This window comes from Phocoena sinus, chromosome 17, assembly GCF_008692025.1.
Source record: "Phocoena sinus isolate mPhoSin1 chromosome 17, mPhoSin1.pri, whole genome shotgun sequence".
Classification (NCBI taxonomy): Eukaryota; Metazoa; Chordata; class Mammalia; order Artiodactyla; family Phocoenidae; genus Phocoena; species Phocoena sinus.
Window position 1 is genome coordinate 3,186,102 of NC_045779.1, and position 14,581 is coordinate 3,200,682.

At 43.0% G+C, this 14,581-nt stretch overlaps 1 protein-coding gene across 1 annotated transcript in view; it reads right to left on the reverse strand.

The window, feature by feature from the left end:
• The window catches only part of ATP6V1H (ATPase H+ transporting V1 subunit H), a 63,679-nt gene that overhangs the window by 26,501 nt on the left and 22,597 nt on the right, over nt 1–14,581 (reverse strand). Inside the window, exons 8-9 of the mRNA XM_032609844.1 lie at nt 8,162–8,259; nt 2,897–3,089 (exon numbers count right to left, since the gene is read on the reverse strand). Coding sequence (XP_032465735.1) covers nt 2,897–3,089; nt 8,162–8,259 — 291 coding nt within the window. The remainder of the gene's footprint in view (nt 1–2,896; nt 3,090–8,161; nt 8,260–14,581) is intronic.

Consider the following 14,581-nt stretch of genomic DNA (forward strand, 5'->3'; position numbering starts at 1 on the left):
CTTCCATAATTGGTGTTCAATAAACATCTGATGCATTGAGAGGTGGATAGATAATCCATGAAATGGGGGATGGGGGGAGGAACAGGAAAAAGAAAGGATAGGATAGGTGAGGGGGAGGGAGGGAGAGGGGGAGGGAACAGCTCAAAGGTAGGATCCAGCTAATATCAACAAACACCTCTCACCTACCATGTACCCATATTAGAGGTACCTGCTTCCAATGACCCTTTTATCTAACATAATAATGACTTAACATGAAAATCAATGGGAGGAGGAACTAGAGAAGGGACAAAATACTAAGCAAGGTCTGTGGGAAGCTCAGCTAGAACAGCTGCCACATACATTATGGGCAAAGCAGTTTATGTGGGGGCTGTAGAGGGAGGGACAAGACAAGGGTCAAGGTTAACAGATACGAGCTACTGTGTGTGAAATAGATGAGCAGCAAGGACATACTGTATGGCACAGGGAACGACAGCCATTGTTGTGTAATAACTTTCAATGGAGTATACTCTATAAAAATACTGAATCAACGTTATATGCCTGAAACTAATGTAATATTATAAATCAACTGAGATAATAAATAAATAAATGATTTGATAGGACAAATGGCTTGTCTCAAAAAAAAACCCAAAAACGGACTTCCCTGGTGGTGCAGTGGTTAAGCATCCGCCTGCCAACGCAGGGGACACGTGTTCGAGCCCTGGTCCAGGAAGATCCCACATGCTGTGGAGCAACTGGGCCCGTAAGCCACGACTACTGAGCCTGTGCTCTAGAGCCCGCAAACCACAACTACTGAGCCCGTGCTCCACAACAAGAGAAGCCACCGCAATGAGAAGCCCGCGCACTACAAGGAAGAGTAGCCCCCACTCACCACAACTAGAGAAAGCCCACACAGCAACAAAGACCCAATGCAGCCAAAATACATAAATAAATTAATTTATTTAAAACAAAAACAAAAGCATCTTATGCTGAGCTTTAGATTAAATCTCAATCCATTACTATAAATTATTAGTATCTGATTTCTTCCTAAAACTCACAGCACTCACTATATTATCTAAATGACACTTATAAAAAACCATGTAAGGGGCCTTCCCTGGTGGCGCAGTGGTTGAGAGTCTGCCTGCTGATGCAGGGGACACGGGTTCATGCCCCAGTCCGGGAAGATCCCACATGCCGCGGAGCGGCTGGGCCCGTGAACCATGGACGCTGAGCCTGCGTCCGGAGCCTGTGCTCCGCAACGGGAGAGGCCACGGCAGTGAGAGGCCCGCGTACCGCAACAACAACAACAAGAAACATGTAAGTTTATCAAAACCGAGGGGGAAAGATACAAGTGTAGAGATGTAGTCTATGAAACAAGAGAACAGCTGAAATAAGACCCTGAGTTCTACAGCAGTTCTTCCCACACCTATACTTCACCTTAAACAAGTCACCTTATTAACAAATTATCAAAAGTAATAATTTTGTGCTAAATGTTTACAATCTTCAACATTTGGAAAGATAGATATTTTAACGTAAAAAATATGTAACTAACATACAGAAAAGGGTAGGTAGATATGAGCTGAAAAAATACGATTCACTTCCATGTTTATCACTTAGGCAACTGTTGATCTTTCTATTTCCCAGAAGTGAAAGTCATACAAAGGGAAAAAAAATAATAATCCAAGACATCTTTCTAGGATAATCTAATTGCAAAGATACTGAATCAAGGATGACTATCTTTCCTAACAGTTCACCAATTAAGAAAATCTATTTTTTAAAAAGAGTTTTCACGCCAACTTCATGAACAGCTTCCAATTTAGAAAAAAGTCCACGCACTAAGAGAAAGTAGGGACTCTCTGTATTCTTGCCCAATATATAATTACTGGAAACATAAATTTGCACTTTTTTTTTTTTGCAGTACGCAGGCATCTCACTGTCGTGGCCTCTCCCGTTGCGGAGCACAGGCTCCAGACGCGCAGGCTCAGCGGCCACGGCTCACGGGCCCAGCCGCTCCGCAGCATGTGGGATCTTCCCAGACCGGGGCTCAAACCCGCGTCCCCTGCATCGGCAGGCGGACTCTCAACCACTGCGCCACCAGGGAAGCCCAATTTGCACATTTTTGAAAGGTGATTTGACATTATCTATAAGAGCTGGTAAAAAGTATATTCTTGACTCAGCAATTCCATCTCTGGAACTTACCCAACCGAAATACTCATCAAAGTACGAAAACATATGTAAAAGAAACTGGAAACACCTCATGTTTCCATCAATAGGACACTGATTAAATAAACCACTTTACATCAACACAGTAGAATATAGTCACTGAAAAGAACACTGAAGATCTAGTACAGGAAAATGAAAACACATTTATTATATATTGTTAAGAATAAAGTTATAGAACAGTATTTATAGCCTGACACCACTCTTATTTTTAAATACAAAACAAAAGTAGACACCTATTTATATATTTATCTCTATTTGCTTAGAAAAATCTGAAAGATGTTAGTGACTATATTTGGCAAATGTGGTGTCTATGCCATTTACAGTTTTGCAATACATCTGCACAACCTTTTATTTTTGATTTGTCGTTTGTTTAAAGAAAGCGTAAGAACAAACAATGATTAAAAACACAAATTCTAAAGCCAATAGCTTGGATCTGTAGGTCTATCATCTCCCAGCCACTCTTACATGTCATCCATTTAGATGGCTTCCCCCCACCTGTCCACTCCCCCTGCCATGAGTACAAACTGGGATATTTTACTCCAAGCTCACCAAGATGCCACACTTCCATAACTACATGGAGAACAAGCAACTTTTTCCCACCTGCTAAAAGCCCTGAAATATACTCTACAGTAAAAAAAAAAATGCCTTACACACACACACACACACACACACACACACACACACACAAAACACGTACCCGGAATGCTGCAAGAATGATTCTTGTCACTTTCTCTTTGACCGATTCTTGCAGGATGTCGGACAGAACAGGAATGATGTTGTAGCGTCGCAGGTGTTCACACATCTGAGGACTGAACGCCAGGAGCCATATAGAAAAAATCATCTGATACTGGAGCTGAAAGCCACACTTGTTACTCAGAACTCCCATGATGCTGAAAGGGAACACACGTTGAGAAAACATTTAACACGACAGCACAAAAGGAGAGAAGAAATAACTGACTGTTCTTTTTGCGCTGATGGATCAGTCTCTCTTAATCACGTCCTCTTTTTCCCCCCGAAGGAACGAGCAAGCCAGACCCCTGCTCACAGAGGGCCAATCCTGCACGGCGTCACGTAAGCCTCTCTCCAGAGTCTCAAGGAACAGAGGGCCAGTCCTGCACGGCGTCACGTAAGCCTCTCTCCAGAGTCTCAAGGAACAGAGGGCCAGTCCTGCACGGCGTCACGTAAGCCTCTCTCCAGAGTCTCAAGGAACAGAGGGCCAGTCCTGCACGGCGTCACGTAAGCCTCTCTCCAGAGTCTCAAGGAACAGAGGGCCAGTCCTGCACGGCGTCACGTAAGCCTCTCTCCAGAGTCTCAAGGAACAGAGGGCCAGTCCTGCACGGCGTCACGTAAGCCTCTCTCCAGAGTCTCAAGGACACCACCGCCCTCGCTGCAGGGAGCACGGCCCACAGAGGGAACAGTAGGAGGACCCTGATGGACATTCAAGAAGTAAAAGCCTCAGGACATGGTGACACAGCGGATGCACATCTCAGTGAAGCCAGACGGTATAATCAAGATTTTCAGTCTGGACTGAAAATGATCCAAGAGGATCATTTAGAGCTTTAAAAATATTTAGGAAACTCGACAGAGAAAAGAGGAAATGAGTTTGGAAAAAGCCTTTCATGAGTCTGAATTTGACACACAGCCAATCATGAAATTTGGGGTCAGAACCTCAGAAGCTTCTAGTTCAGCCTCCCATCTTACTGTTAAGGAAACTGGGAAAGCGGTGTGAAAATGACAGGTTACACCAAGGAAAGCGCTAAGGAAATTTCCCTGGGGCATGCCTACATTCACACAAGGGACAGAAACCATCAAATCAGACGGTTAAACAGCGACCAGAGGGGTTAAAGAGAACTCAAAATCCACAGAACGTACAACGCAGAGCGAGCGCTAATGTAAACTTAGTCAGTAAGAACATATCAATATTGGTTCATCAACTGAAACAAAGGTATCACACTAACACCAGCTGCTAGTAACAGGGAAGACCGTGGGAGCGCAGGCACATACAGGCACTCTCTGTGCTTCCAATTGTTCTGTAAACCTAAAACTGCTCTAAAAAATAAAAGTCTGTTAACAAAATTAAATACATTTTAAATCTAATTTTGCGATTTACAACTACTAACTTAGTGGAAGGCTTATATTTGTGCCATTTCCCCATTTTTGTGATTTGTATACACTTATAAATTCGCTGAATTGCCCTTAATTTTCTCATGCATGATTTCTCCCTTGAACCTGTTCTACTTTTGGTTGGTACGTAAGGCCTGCTTTTATTTAACGTTGATGTCAGCATTCAACAGCGGTCAAAGCACAGCATTTTACACTATCAGCACCCTGGTACCTGGCTTCCTTTGCGCTCTGACTGTTCCACTTAAGGTCAGCCTGCTACACCCTGGGATGCTGTGGCTGACAATTCACTTTCCGCGTTCCCCATTTCCGCTTTCCCCGCTGGCTCGGCGACAGGAGGTGCGCGCGGCTGACTCAGGGATGGAGGAAGAAGGGACCTCTCCTGTCGACCTCCTGTTCCTGCCAGCATCACTTCAGCACGCTTCTTCACCCGCGGCAGCAGCTGAATTCATCCTGCACGGGCTCTGGCAGAACGAGCGTCCCTGCACCCTCGAGACACTAGCACCTGCCGTCTGGGCCCCCGACCTCGAGGGTGGGGACCCAGCCCCAGCTGAGCTGTACTGTCCCCTCCAGGCCTGAACTTCACTTCATGCAGCCCCTCCTGCAGCCCGTGAATCCTGGCAAGTCCAACCTCTTACCCTTTGCTCCCCGCTTTAGGGGTAGTAGGATCCCTGACACTTGAGAGTCCCTTTATTTACCTGTTTTCAGAAACCCAGTTCACAAATTTATACCTAGTTTATACCTAGGGAGAATTTAATTTCTTCACATTAAATTCTCTCTGTTAAAAGGAAAAATTTTTAACGGTGAGAGGGGCGAAGAGCTCAAGGCCAATACACTGGTGCTGAGATCCAGACGGAAGGTCTCAAGGGGAGGCGTGCTCAGCGATGCGGACACCGCAGAGAAGCTGAACAGAGTAAAAGTGTGCCCACAATAGACGGGATTCTATTGCAGAGACTAGGTGGTCTTCTATACCCAAATATCAACCACAGAAACGCCCTAATGAAGCAAAATAAGGCCCCTGCTCATTGAAATAAGGCAGGGATTCCCTTAGGGGCAAGAACCCAACTCTGAATCCAGTGAGGCAGGAAGAGTGAGCTAAGGGGGACAAAGGACACAAAGGCCCAACAGAAACCCAAACACAGTCATTTAACAAGTATCTGTTGAGGGTCTATGCGGCAGGTACAGCGCAAGGCACGGGGATCAAATGGGCAAAAACAAGACACTGTCCACGTTCCTTGAGAGCTCAGTGCAGGGGGAGGGAGGATTCCCAGAGGCCGTGGCCCTCGAGCTGGGCCTGAAGAACCAGTGGGTGCTAATTACCACGTAGGTCTCTGCTCTCCCTCGCAAACTGCTGAGTTTAGTGTTACTTTTAAAGTCACTGTAAAAGTTACTAAAAGATGCTGTGGCATCCTATGTGCTACCTTTGTTAGGTGTTTCATAGTTTCCAGCTAGGCTGTATATCTCTTAAAGGAAAGGACCACATATGTTTCCTTTACTCCCCATAATATATGGTATAACATCACGCAGAGAGCGCAAAAAACACAAACTGTCAAATCCAAGATCAGAAAGGAGGTTAAGGTCCATGACGCCAAAATAACTATTTTGTGCTCTGGTTTTTTTTGTGTGTGTGCACTCTGCTTTTTTAATGATGATTTTTCTTTTTAAATCATGCCAACGCAGGGACTAGGGAGACAAACAGCTGACCACTGGCTGACATGCACACTCCCTGCTGTTCGTCAGACCCATGGGCCCCTCACACCTCACCATGCGATATATTTTTTTTAATCTTACCTTTCATTTATGTACTACTTTATACTTTCAAAATACTTCAAATGTCAGGATATAAATGTTCATAAATGGCCGTTGGATTTGGGGAAGCAATTACCCCAGCAAAAGCCCCCTTTTAGCTCCAGTATTTAAAAAATCAGTGCTAATCTTCAGACTTTCTAGTGAAGTCAAAGCATACTCTTGATCTTACACGGGTCCAGAAACATTCAGAAAGAGTGTGTGTCATTCATGTAATAACCAAGAAGGAAAGAAAAGAAACTATGCAGAGATAAAAAGGTCCTGGGGTCTTAAACCATCAGTCCTCTTCCACTCTCCTCAAACAGGGTATGCTTACAATTTTTTCTCCTCTCAGGATCCCTGCTTGTGATTTGAGGAGCACCAAAAAGGAAAAAAAGAAAACTTTCGACCCTAAACAAAAGAAATGGCAGAGTAAAAAGTACGTGTTTTCTTTCTTAAAAAGCGAAAAAAGGGGCTTCCCTGGTGGCGCAGTGGTTGAGAATCTGCCTGCTAATGCAGGGGACACGGGTTCGAGCCCTGGTCTGGGAGTATCCCACGTGCCGCGGAGCAACTAGGCCCGTGAGCCACAACTACTGAGCCTGTGCATCTGGAGCCTGTGCTTCGCAACAAGAGAGGCTGCGATAGTGGGAGGCCCGGGCACCGTGATGAAGAGTGGCCCCCGCTTGCCACAACTAGAGAAAGCCCTTGCACAGAAACGAAGACCCAACACAGCAAAAATAAATTAATTAATTAATGTCAGATGCAGGCTTGTGACATCCTGTCACATAGGGGAGGACGTAAGTCAGGCACAGCAGATAAGCAAAGCTTTCACTTAAAAAAAAAAAAAGTGAAAAAATTCAATGATTTTTCCAAATTGCCCTACTCTCAGCAAGTTAACATATTCTACCTTTATTAATGCCTGTTCTCAACCTAAAAGTCTCTGTATTAATTTGATTACTACTAACCTTGCTAGTGGGCATTAGCATATCAAAGTGTGTAGGCTGAACATGGAATATTCTAGATTGTATTTATGCCTGCTCTTGTTGCTAAACTGAATAGTTAATACCGCTTACCATCCTCCAAAATATCAGTGCCAACAATATTTTGAACAGCAGCATTTCATTAGCCTCGGTCCACTGGACCAAATTCTAGTATTTAAGTTTATCTTTTGAGCAATTATAACTATTTGTATAAACTGCTGTTTCATGACTTTTATTCTCTCTTATAGGTCTCCCAAAGAACAAAAAAGAAAATCTATTTTTTGTTTAATAGAATAAAATTCAACTTATCTTGCAATTACAATACAGGTCCATTGGACCTATTTATAAACCTAAGATCCACTATGTGATCTTGGTGAGTTTGTTAACTATAATTTGAAGAATCACACTATTTCATCATCCTAGATCTTATTTCATCATTATTCATCCATTATTCTCAACTATGCTAATATATATTAAAGACTAAATTATAAGAAAATTGGAGAATGACAGAATCACCTAGGAAGACGATATAATAGTGAAAGAAATAATTAACCTTTCTTATTGTATTGCCCAAAATATTGCATCACTTTTAAGAAAGTAAAAAGACTGGAAACACCATCTGTGTAGTCCACCTTTAAGTGTCTGTGCGGAAAAGGGTTAACCTCATGGTCCGGAGACAGCTATCCTCAGAAAGGGCTGCCTGCAAAGCTGGCCCTTGGCTGACTTGCGGGAATTTGACTGGTAATCCGCTCCCTACACGGAAACCAAAGTTCTCCGAAATGACAGGGAAAACTAAACTGTGTGCACAAACAAGATGCCTGTGCTTGTGCTGAGCGCCTGCTCTCCTGCTGGAGCCTGGAACGTTCCATACGAGGTAGAGGGAGCCGACGTGACACACCTCCAGGGAAACCGGGGGCCCTGAGTCGCTAGAGAGTCTCCAGCACAGAAACCTGACACGACTTTTTTTTAAAAAAACCTTCTTTTAGATGATTAAATGTATTCATTTCTTTGAAATTGTCAAGGAGAGAAGAGATGCTTTTAAACGTTACTCCACAGTCAAAATAAAGAGCGCTCACCAGTTCACCCCGTCTGCTTCCACCCAGGCAAAGCGGTACTCGTTGACTCGGAGCATCAGCTGCAGACACCCGGCCACACACTGCACGTACTGAGAGCTCTGTGCGGGGAGAAGCACAGCGTTTAAAACCGGAAAGCACTTCAAGTCACAAGGTCATGCAGATACCAAATTCTGGAGTGGTTTTTCCTAGAGTTTCTTATCATCTGAAAAGTCCGTAAGTCTCAAATATTTCTTCAAAAGTCAATCCTTGTTGCTCTACTCTCGTCCTCCTAGAAACGAAGCTGACTTCTTTTGCCAAATTAAGCCTACACGGCTCAAGCCCACTGAACACATCCAGTCAGGGAAATCAAGGAACAAAGTAATTATGCCTTTGATACGGTTTGATAAACAGCTTATTACCTTGCAATGTTTCACTTAACCCTGAATAGAGGCACGATACAGAGAATACTGCTCGTCATAATTACACAAGTATCAAAGAACAACAATAAAATGAAAGAGATCAAAGTGTATGCTTTGAGACAGGCCCATATCTGAGTGACCGTGAGCAAGTTTCCGAACCTTGTCAATGCTCAATTTCTTCATCCTTAACGAGGATCATGCCCCCAAGCACCCTGAAAGGGTCCTCTTAGTATTAAGTAAAGTAATTCATTTAGCACAGAGCTAGACATGTCACAGAAACTCAATAAATAAGAACTTAAAAAAAAAACTATACAGCACATAAGAAGTCTACTTAAACACTTGAAAAAGACTGATTTTTTTTTAAACTATCAGTTCAACAGGCACTATGTTAGAGAAATTGAGGTTAAATCTGAAGCTTGAAATAACAAGAACAAATATCCCCGAGAAGCTGCGCGCTCCTCCATGTTAGGAAAGCTGGTAGCGACACCTGGCCTGGGCGCCTCCCTAAATACCTACCATGAGCCTTACACCTATAAGAAATGGAGGGACAAGGGGAAATTTCAGACCCCAGCCTTAAAGAACATGCTAACAAAAAGAAAGAAAGGAGAGGATCGTGGATGTCATATAAGTTCACAAAACCTAATATACATGATGCCACTTCAGCTCTATGTTTTAACTTAAACTAAGTTTGTTAAAACCGAACACTTCAAAGAATTCCAGGCACTCAAATACAAAAACACAATAATATATTTGGAGGAATAATCAAAAGTTATCATGAAAAGGTTACCTTAGATTTTACCTAGAAAGGAGTGAACACAGTTGCCCAAAAGCACACTATATCCAGTAACTTAATTTGCCTGAAAACTCAAAACATTCGCAGAAATTAATGACAAAAAAAAAAAGTGAATTTTCAGCTCGAAAACAATCTTCCATAATGGGAAAAATATATATATGTATTTTTCCAATTAGGTCAGCAGCTAAGTAACCCTTTGTGAAAAGGAGAATTCCATCTTCCTTGTTTAGAGAGACAGCCTAAGCAAGGTTTCTACAATAGTGAATAAAAGGCAGCCTAGGGCACTCTCTCCTCTTCTACTTGTCATCGATTTCCTCTCAACATGAGAATTTCTTGGTTCGCTGTTAAGTCTTTTTCTTACCTGTGTCCACTTACCCTACTATGTTGAAATACATGACACATTTAAAAAATGGATTCTTCGTTGCTAGTTACAGCTTCAGGACTCACGTATAAATGAGCATATAAAAGATGCTGCTTCAGCACTGTTTACAATAGCCAGGACATGGAAGCAACCTAAGTGTCCATCGACAGACGAATGGATAAAGAAGATGTGGCACATATATACAATGGAGTATTACTCAGCCATAAAAAGAAATGAAATTGGGTTATTTGTAGTGAGGTGGATGGACCTGGAGTCTGTCATACAAAGTGAAGTAACTCAGAAAGAGAAAAACAAATACTGAATGCTAACACATATATATATGGAATCTTAAAAATAAAAAGGTTCTCAAGAACCTAGGGGCAGGACAGGAATAAAGATGCAGACGTAGAGAATGGACTTGAGGACACGGGGAGGGGGAAGGGTAAGCTGGGACGAAGTGAGAGAGTGGCACGGACATACATACACTACCAAATGTAAAATAGATAGCTAGTGGGAAGCAGCCGCATAGCACAGGGAGATCAGCTCGGTGCTTTGTGACCGCCTGGAGGGGTGGGATAGGGAGGGTGGGAGGGAGGGAGACGCAAGAGGGAGGAGATATGAGGATAGATGTATACGTATAGCTGATTCACTTTGTTATAAAGCAGAAACTAACGCACCATTGCAAAGCAATTATACTCCAATAAAGATCTATTAAAAATTTTTTAAAAGATGCTGCTTCTAATGGTACTGATGAACCTAGCTGCGGGGCAGGAATAAAGAGGTAGACACAGAAAATGGACTTGAGGACTTGGGGTGGGCGGGGGAAGCTGGGGCGAAGTGAGAGTAGCATCGCCATATACACACTACCGAATGTAAAATACCTAGCTAGTGGGAAGCAGCTGCATAGCACAGGGAGATCAGCTGGTGCTTTGTGACCACCTAGAGGGGTGGGACAGGGAGGGTGGGAGGGAGGCTCAAGAGGGAGAGGATATGGGGACGCGTGTGTGCATATGGCCATTTGCTTTGTCGTGTAACAGAAACTAACACGGTATTGTGAAGCAATTGTACTCCAATAAAGATCTACTAAAAAATTTTTAAAAAGATGCTGCTTCTACAATTTCACTCTCTCCTGTGATGCACCATGAGGCAGTCCAATTCCAGTCCAGAAATTATTTTCAAAGTACACAGTGAAGGCAACACTGATAAATGACTGAGGTACTGCCTTCAATTAAAGTAAATTGTATCACTGCCTTACCTTTCTCTCACATTGTCCTGTTAGTCTCATGTACAAATTTATCCAATGATTTTTTTTAGAAGAAAATAGTCAGCCTTCAATCAACCCAGCGAGCCACCGACTCTTCCCCCACACAGAGGTCATTCAAACACTGCTGGAGAAGACCGCACAGCCACGCAGAGCCATCAGGAAGCTCTGCTCTCGCCGCCACCCCCAGAGCCACGCTCACACCTTCACCTCTACCCTCCTGTCCCGCTCTCTTCCCTCACCTCAGCACTGAGAGAAAAAACGGAGACCATCAGCTAGCGAGTCACTGAGCTGCCAACATCGCGCCCCCAACTGAACTTCCCTGACGGCCCTTCTCACCTCCCTCTTGCCGAGCAGAGGCAGACAGCTCTTCCTGTCCAGGACCCACGGCCCCAGCAAGGCCCGTGTCCCACTCCTCCCACACAGCATCGCATCAGTCCGACCCCTCCCTGTAGCTCCGATCTGTTTGACAGGTTTCCTCTCCTCAGCCCCTAAATATACTCAATCTTTCCCGTCTTAAAATTATCCCTAAACCTTGTACCAATCTCAGCATCTTTCTTCCTCCCAAAGCACAAAGTTTTCTCGACATAATTATCACCAGGTTCTTACCTCTCTGATACCTTATCACTCCACCAACACGGCAAATGCCAGGACCAGCAGTGACCTTAAAGTGCCAGGTCCAACAGTTACTCTCCCCCAGAGAACCAGACCTCTACCTCCAGCTGCTTCCGGGAAAGCTCTCGCCCCTCCTTTCTCCAGCTGAACTGACTCACAGCTCCAATGTTAACTCCACCACCATGAAAGAAAGGCAGTAATGTAGCCTAACAGTTACGAACAAAGGCTCTGGAACCAGCCTGCCATGCTCAGCCACTTCCAAGCCGTGTGCCCTTGAATGAGCCTCCCACCTATAAAATAGGGATAACAGGGCACATCCCATGGGGTGTGGGGATAATCTCATTAGCTAATATATGACAGACTGGGCTGAGAACCAGCTACAATGTGTACTCTCAAACACACAAACCTCCCTCGTAGAGAAAAACTAACTTTACTTCTCAACACATGAAGAGAACATCATTAGATAAATTTTCTAATATTGCGGAAAATGCAAATTCTCCTATAGTATGGTGGAATAATCAAATAAGGAAAACAGCAACTGACAGAATTCACCTTCCTGGTGAAGAGGGTCTCCCAGATCCATATTCTGCAGAATTCCAAAGTAATTCAAGAAGTGAGGAATTACAAAGCAAGTAGGTAACGAAAGATAAACATAAAAACTGCAGCCACATTGTACCAAAGTAAAACTCATGCTATAACAATGTTTACAGACCAGTTTTCAATATCTATCTCCATAATGCTGGGATTTAAGTACAAACTAAATGAGAAAAAGTAAAGATAATATTCCTCTAAATTTTGGAATCAAGGGTGCTTAAAAAAAAAAAGACGTCTGCAGTGCAGAGAAGGGCACCTGTCTCAGATGCAGTGGAAACACACGTGTGTCCAGTGGTATCAGCGAAGCACAAAGCTGAGTTTGTAGAACACACCATCGACCAAAATAAACCCCAGAAGCCAGTTTTACATGAAATCCTCCAGGACTGGTGATTAACCAATCCCCAAAGTATTCAATGTGTCATGACTATTAAATGAATCTTTTCTCATAGAACTAAAAAGTGAGTGTGCCCATCTTATGTGTGGAACAACTGGAACTCTCCTACTTTGTTGGCGATGTGTAAACTGGTTTAGAAAAGTGACTGGACTGCTGGACCTAAATTCACATGTAACCTGTACCCCAGCAACTCCATTCTAGAAGTGCTCCAGGCGTAAGTGGTTACATCTACCAAAGGCCATGTACAAGGATGTTCATAGCAGGATATTCACAACAGCCGAGAACCAGAACTAACTCAAATGTCCATCAATAAGAGTATGGATAATATACATTTAATACATTACTACATGGCAATAAAGAGATGAACTACTGCCAAGTGCAACGTGAGTGACTCTCACTGACACAATACTGCACAAGAATTCGGACACACAAGAGTTCACACTGTGTATGATTCCACTTTCATGGAGTTCAAGGTCAGGCAACACTGATGCATAGTAACGAAACCCTTTGTGGGAGCCGAGGCGAAGGAAAGTACTGAGTAGGACACGTGATGTATAAATGCACTCAGCTGCACGTTTAAAAATCTGTCTATTTCACTCTGTAAGCTGTAGGGGAACAAAATTTGCCACTTTAAATGGGTCCCTTTGGCACGAGGATTCTTTTAGGGTGGTTATTTTTTTGAAAGCAGAGGATTCAAGAAGTCTGTCTTTTTACCTGCCCCTCAACTGCCTAAAGAACTCAGACAAAGGCCCTGGTCCAGGAAGGGCACTGTCACCGGAGATCTACGAAGAACACGGGTCGGCGCAGGGGGAAGCTGCACAGGGCCGGGAGACCAGAGTCCTCTGTGTGTCCCACTGTCCCTGGGGCCCAGCAAGCATCTGTCACCAAACATCTGCTTTTCCACCTCCGTGTGAACTGCCTTCTCCCCGCTGAAGTTCCCCCCCCCCCGCACCCCCTTCCCCTTCTCTCAGGCGCCACATCTGCGGCCTCATATTACGGGGCCCCTGTACATACGTAATTACATCTGGTTTTCTCCTGTTAATCTGTCTCACGTCAATTTAATTCTTTGGCCAGACAGAAGAACCCAGAAGGAGCAGAGCATAATTTTTTCCTCCCCAACAAAGCTGTAACATAAAAATAAGTGACCAAAGAAAGGAAGGGAGGCAAAGAGGGAGAGAGGTTTTGTCAGTCAGAAGTTCTGCCAATTTACCTTTGGCAAATCCCTTTAAACTCTTCAAAATTGTTGTCTCATCAATAAAGGAAAGTAATACCAGCCCAATTTTTTAAAAATAGTCCTAAATTAAAAAACAAAACAAAATCAAAAACCTCTGCTACTCAAATCTGAACTCACATCAGGTAAACACAAAACAACTGTAAGGTACATTATCATTATTATTCTTGTCGTTATTATTACTTCATATTCAGGAACTAAAACAAATATAGTGCAAGAATTCTCTTGAAGTTGCCTTATTAAGAGAGACCCTCTAGTCAATACTCATAAAATACCTATATTAAATTAATACCTAAATTAACTTAAGATAATTTCATCTTAGACTTAAGTCTTAACCAAGAAAGTAATTTCACTGTTAATTTACAAATTTATAAATCTCCTTCAAGTACTACTTTCAATCTAATTTTCTTAGGCGTATAATTTAATTACATGACTACTGGGATTCTTTATTGTAGGAAAAATTATTGCAGACTTAAGAAATACGATTTACTTTATAAATCACTGCTTTGTATGCAACTTCCAGGAACACATCCAATGTACAATATTAGGTTACCTTATTACTGTTATTGATGCTATAGTTTGAAAATGATATGTAAAAGAAAGTCTGGTACTGAAATACTTTACCATTTAATTTTCCTTTGCATTGTCGGAATATACGCAATCCTTCCAAATATCTGATCAGAAAAGCAAAACTGACAGGTTCTTATCTGTTCTCCTTTTCTTAACATTTATTCTTCGCATATATTTTAATGATCCACAACGTTTAAAACGTA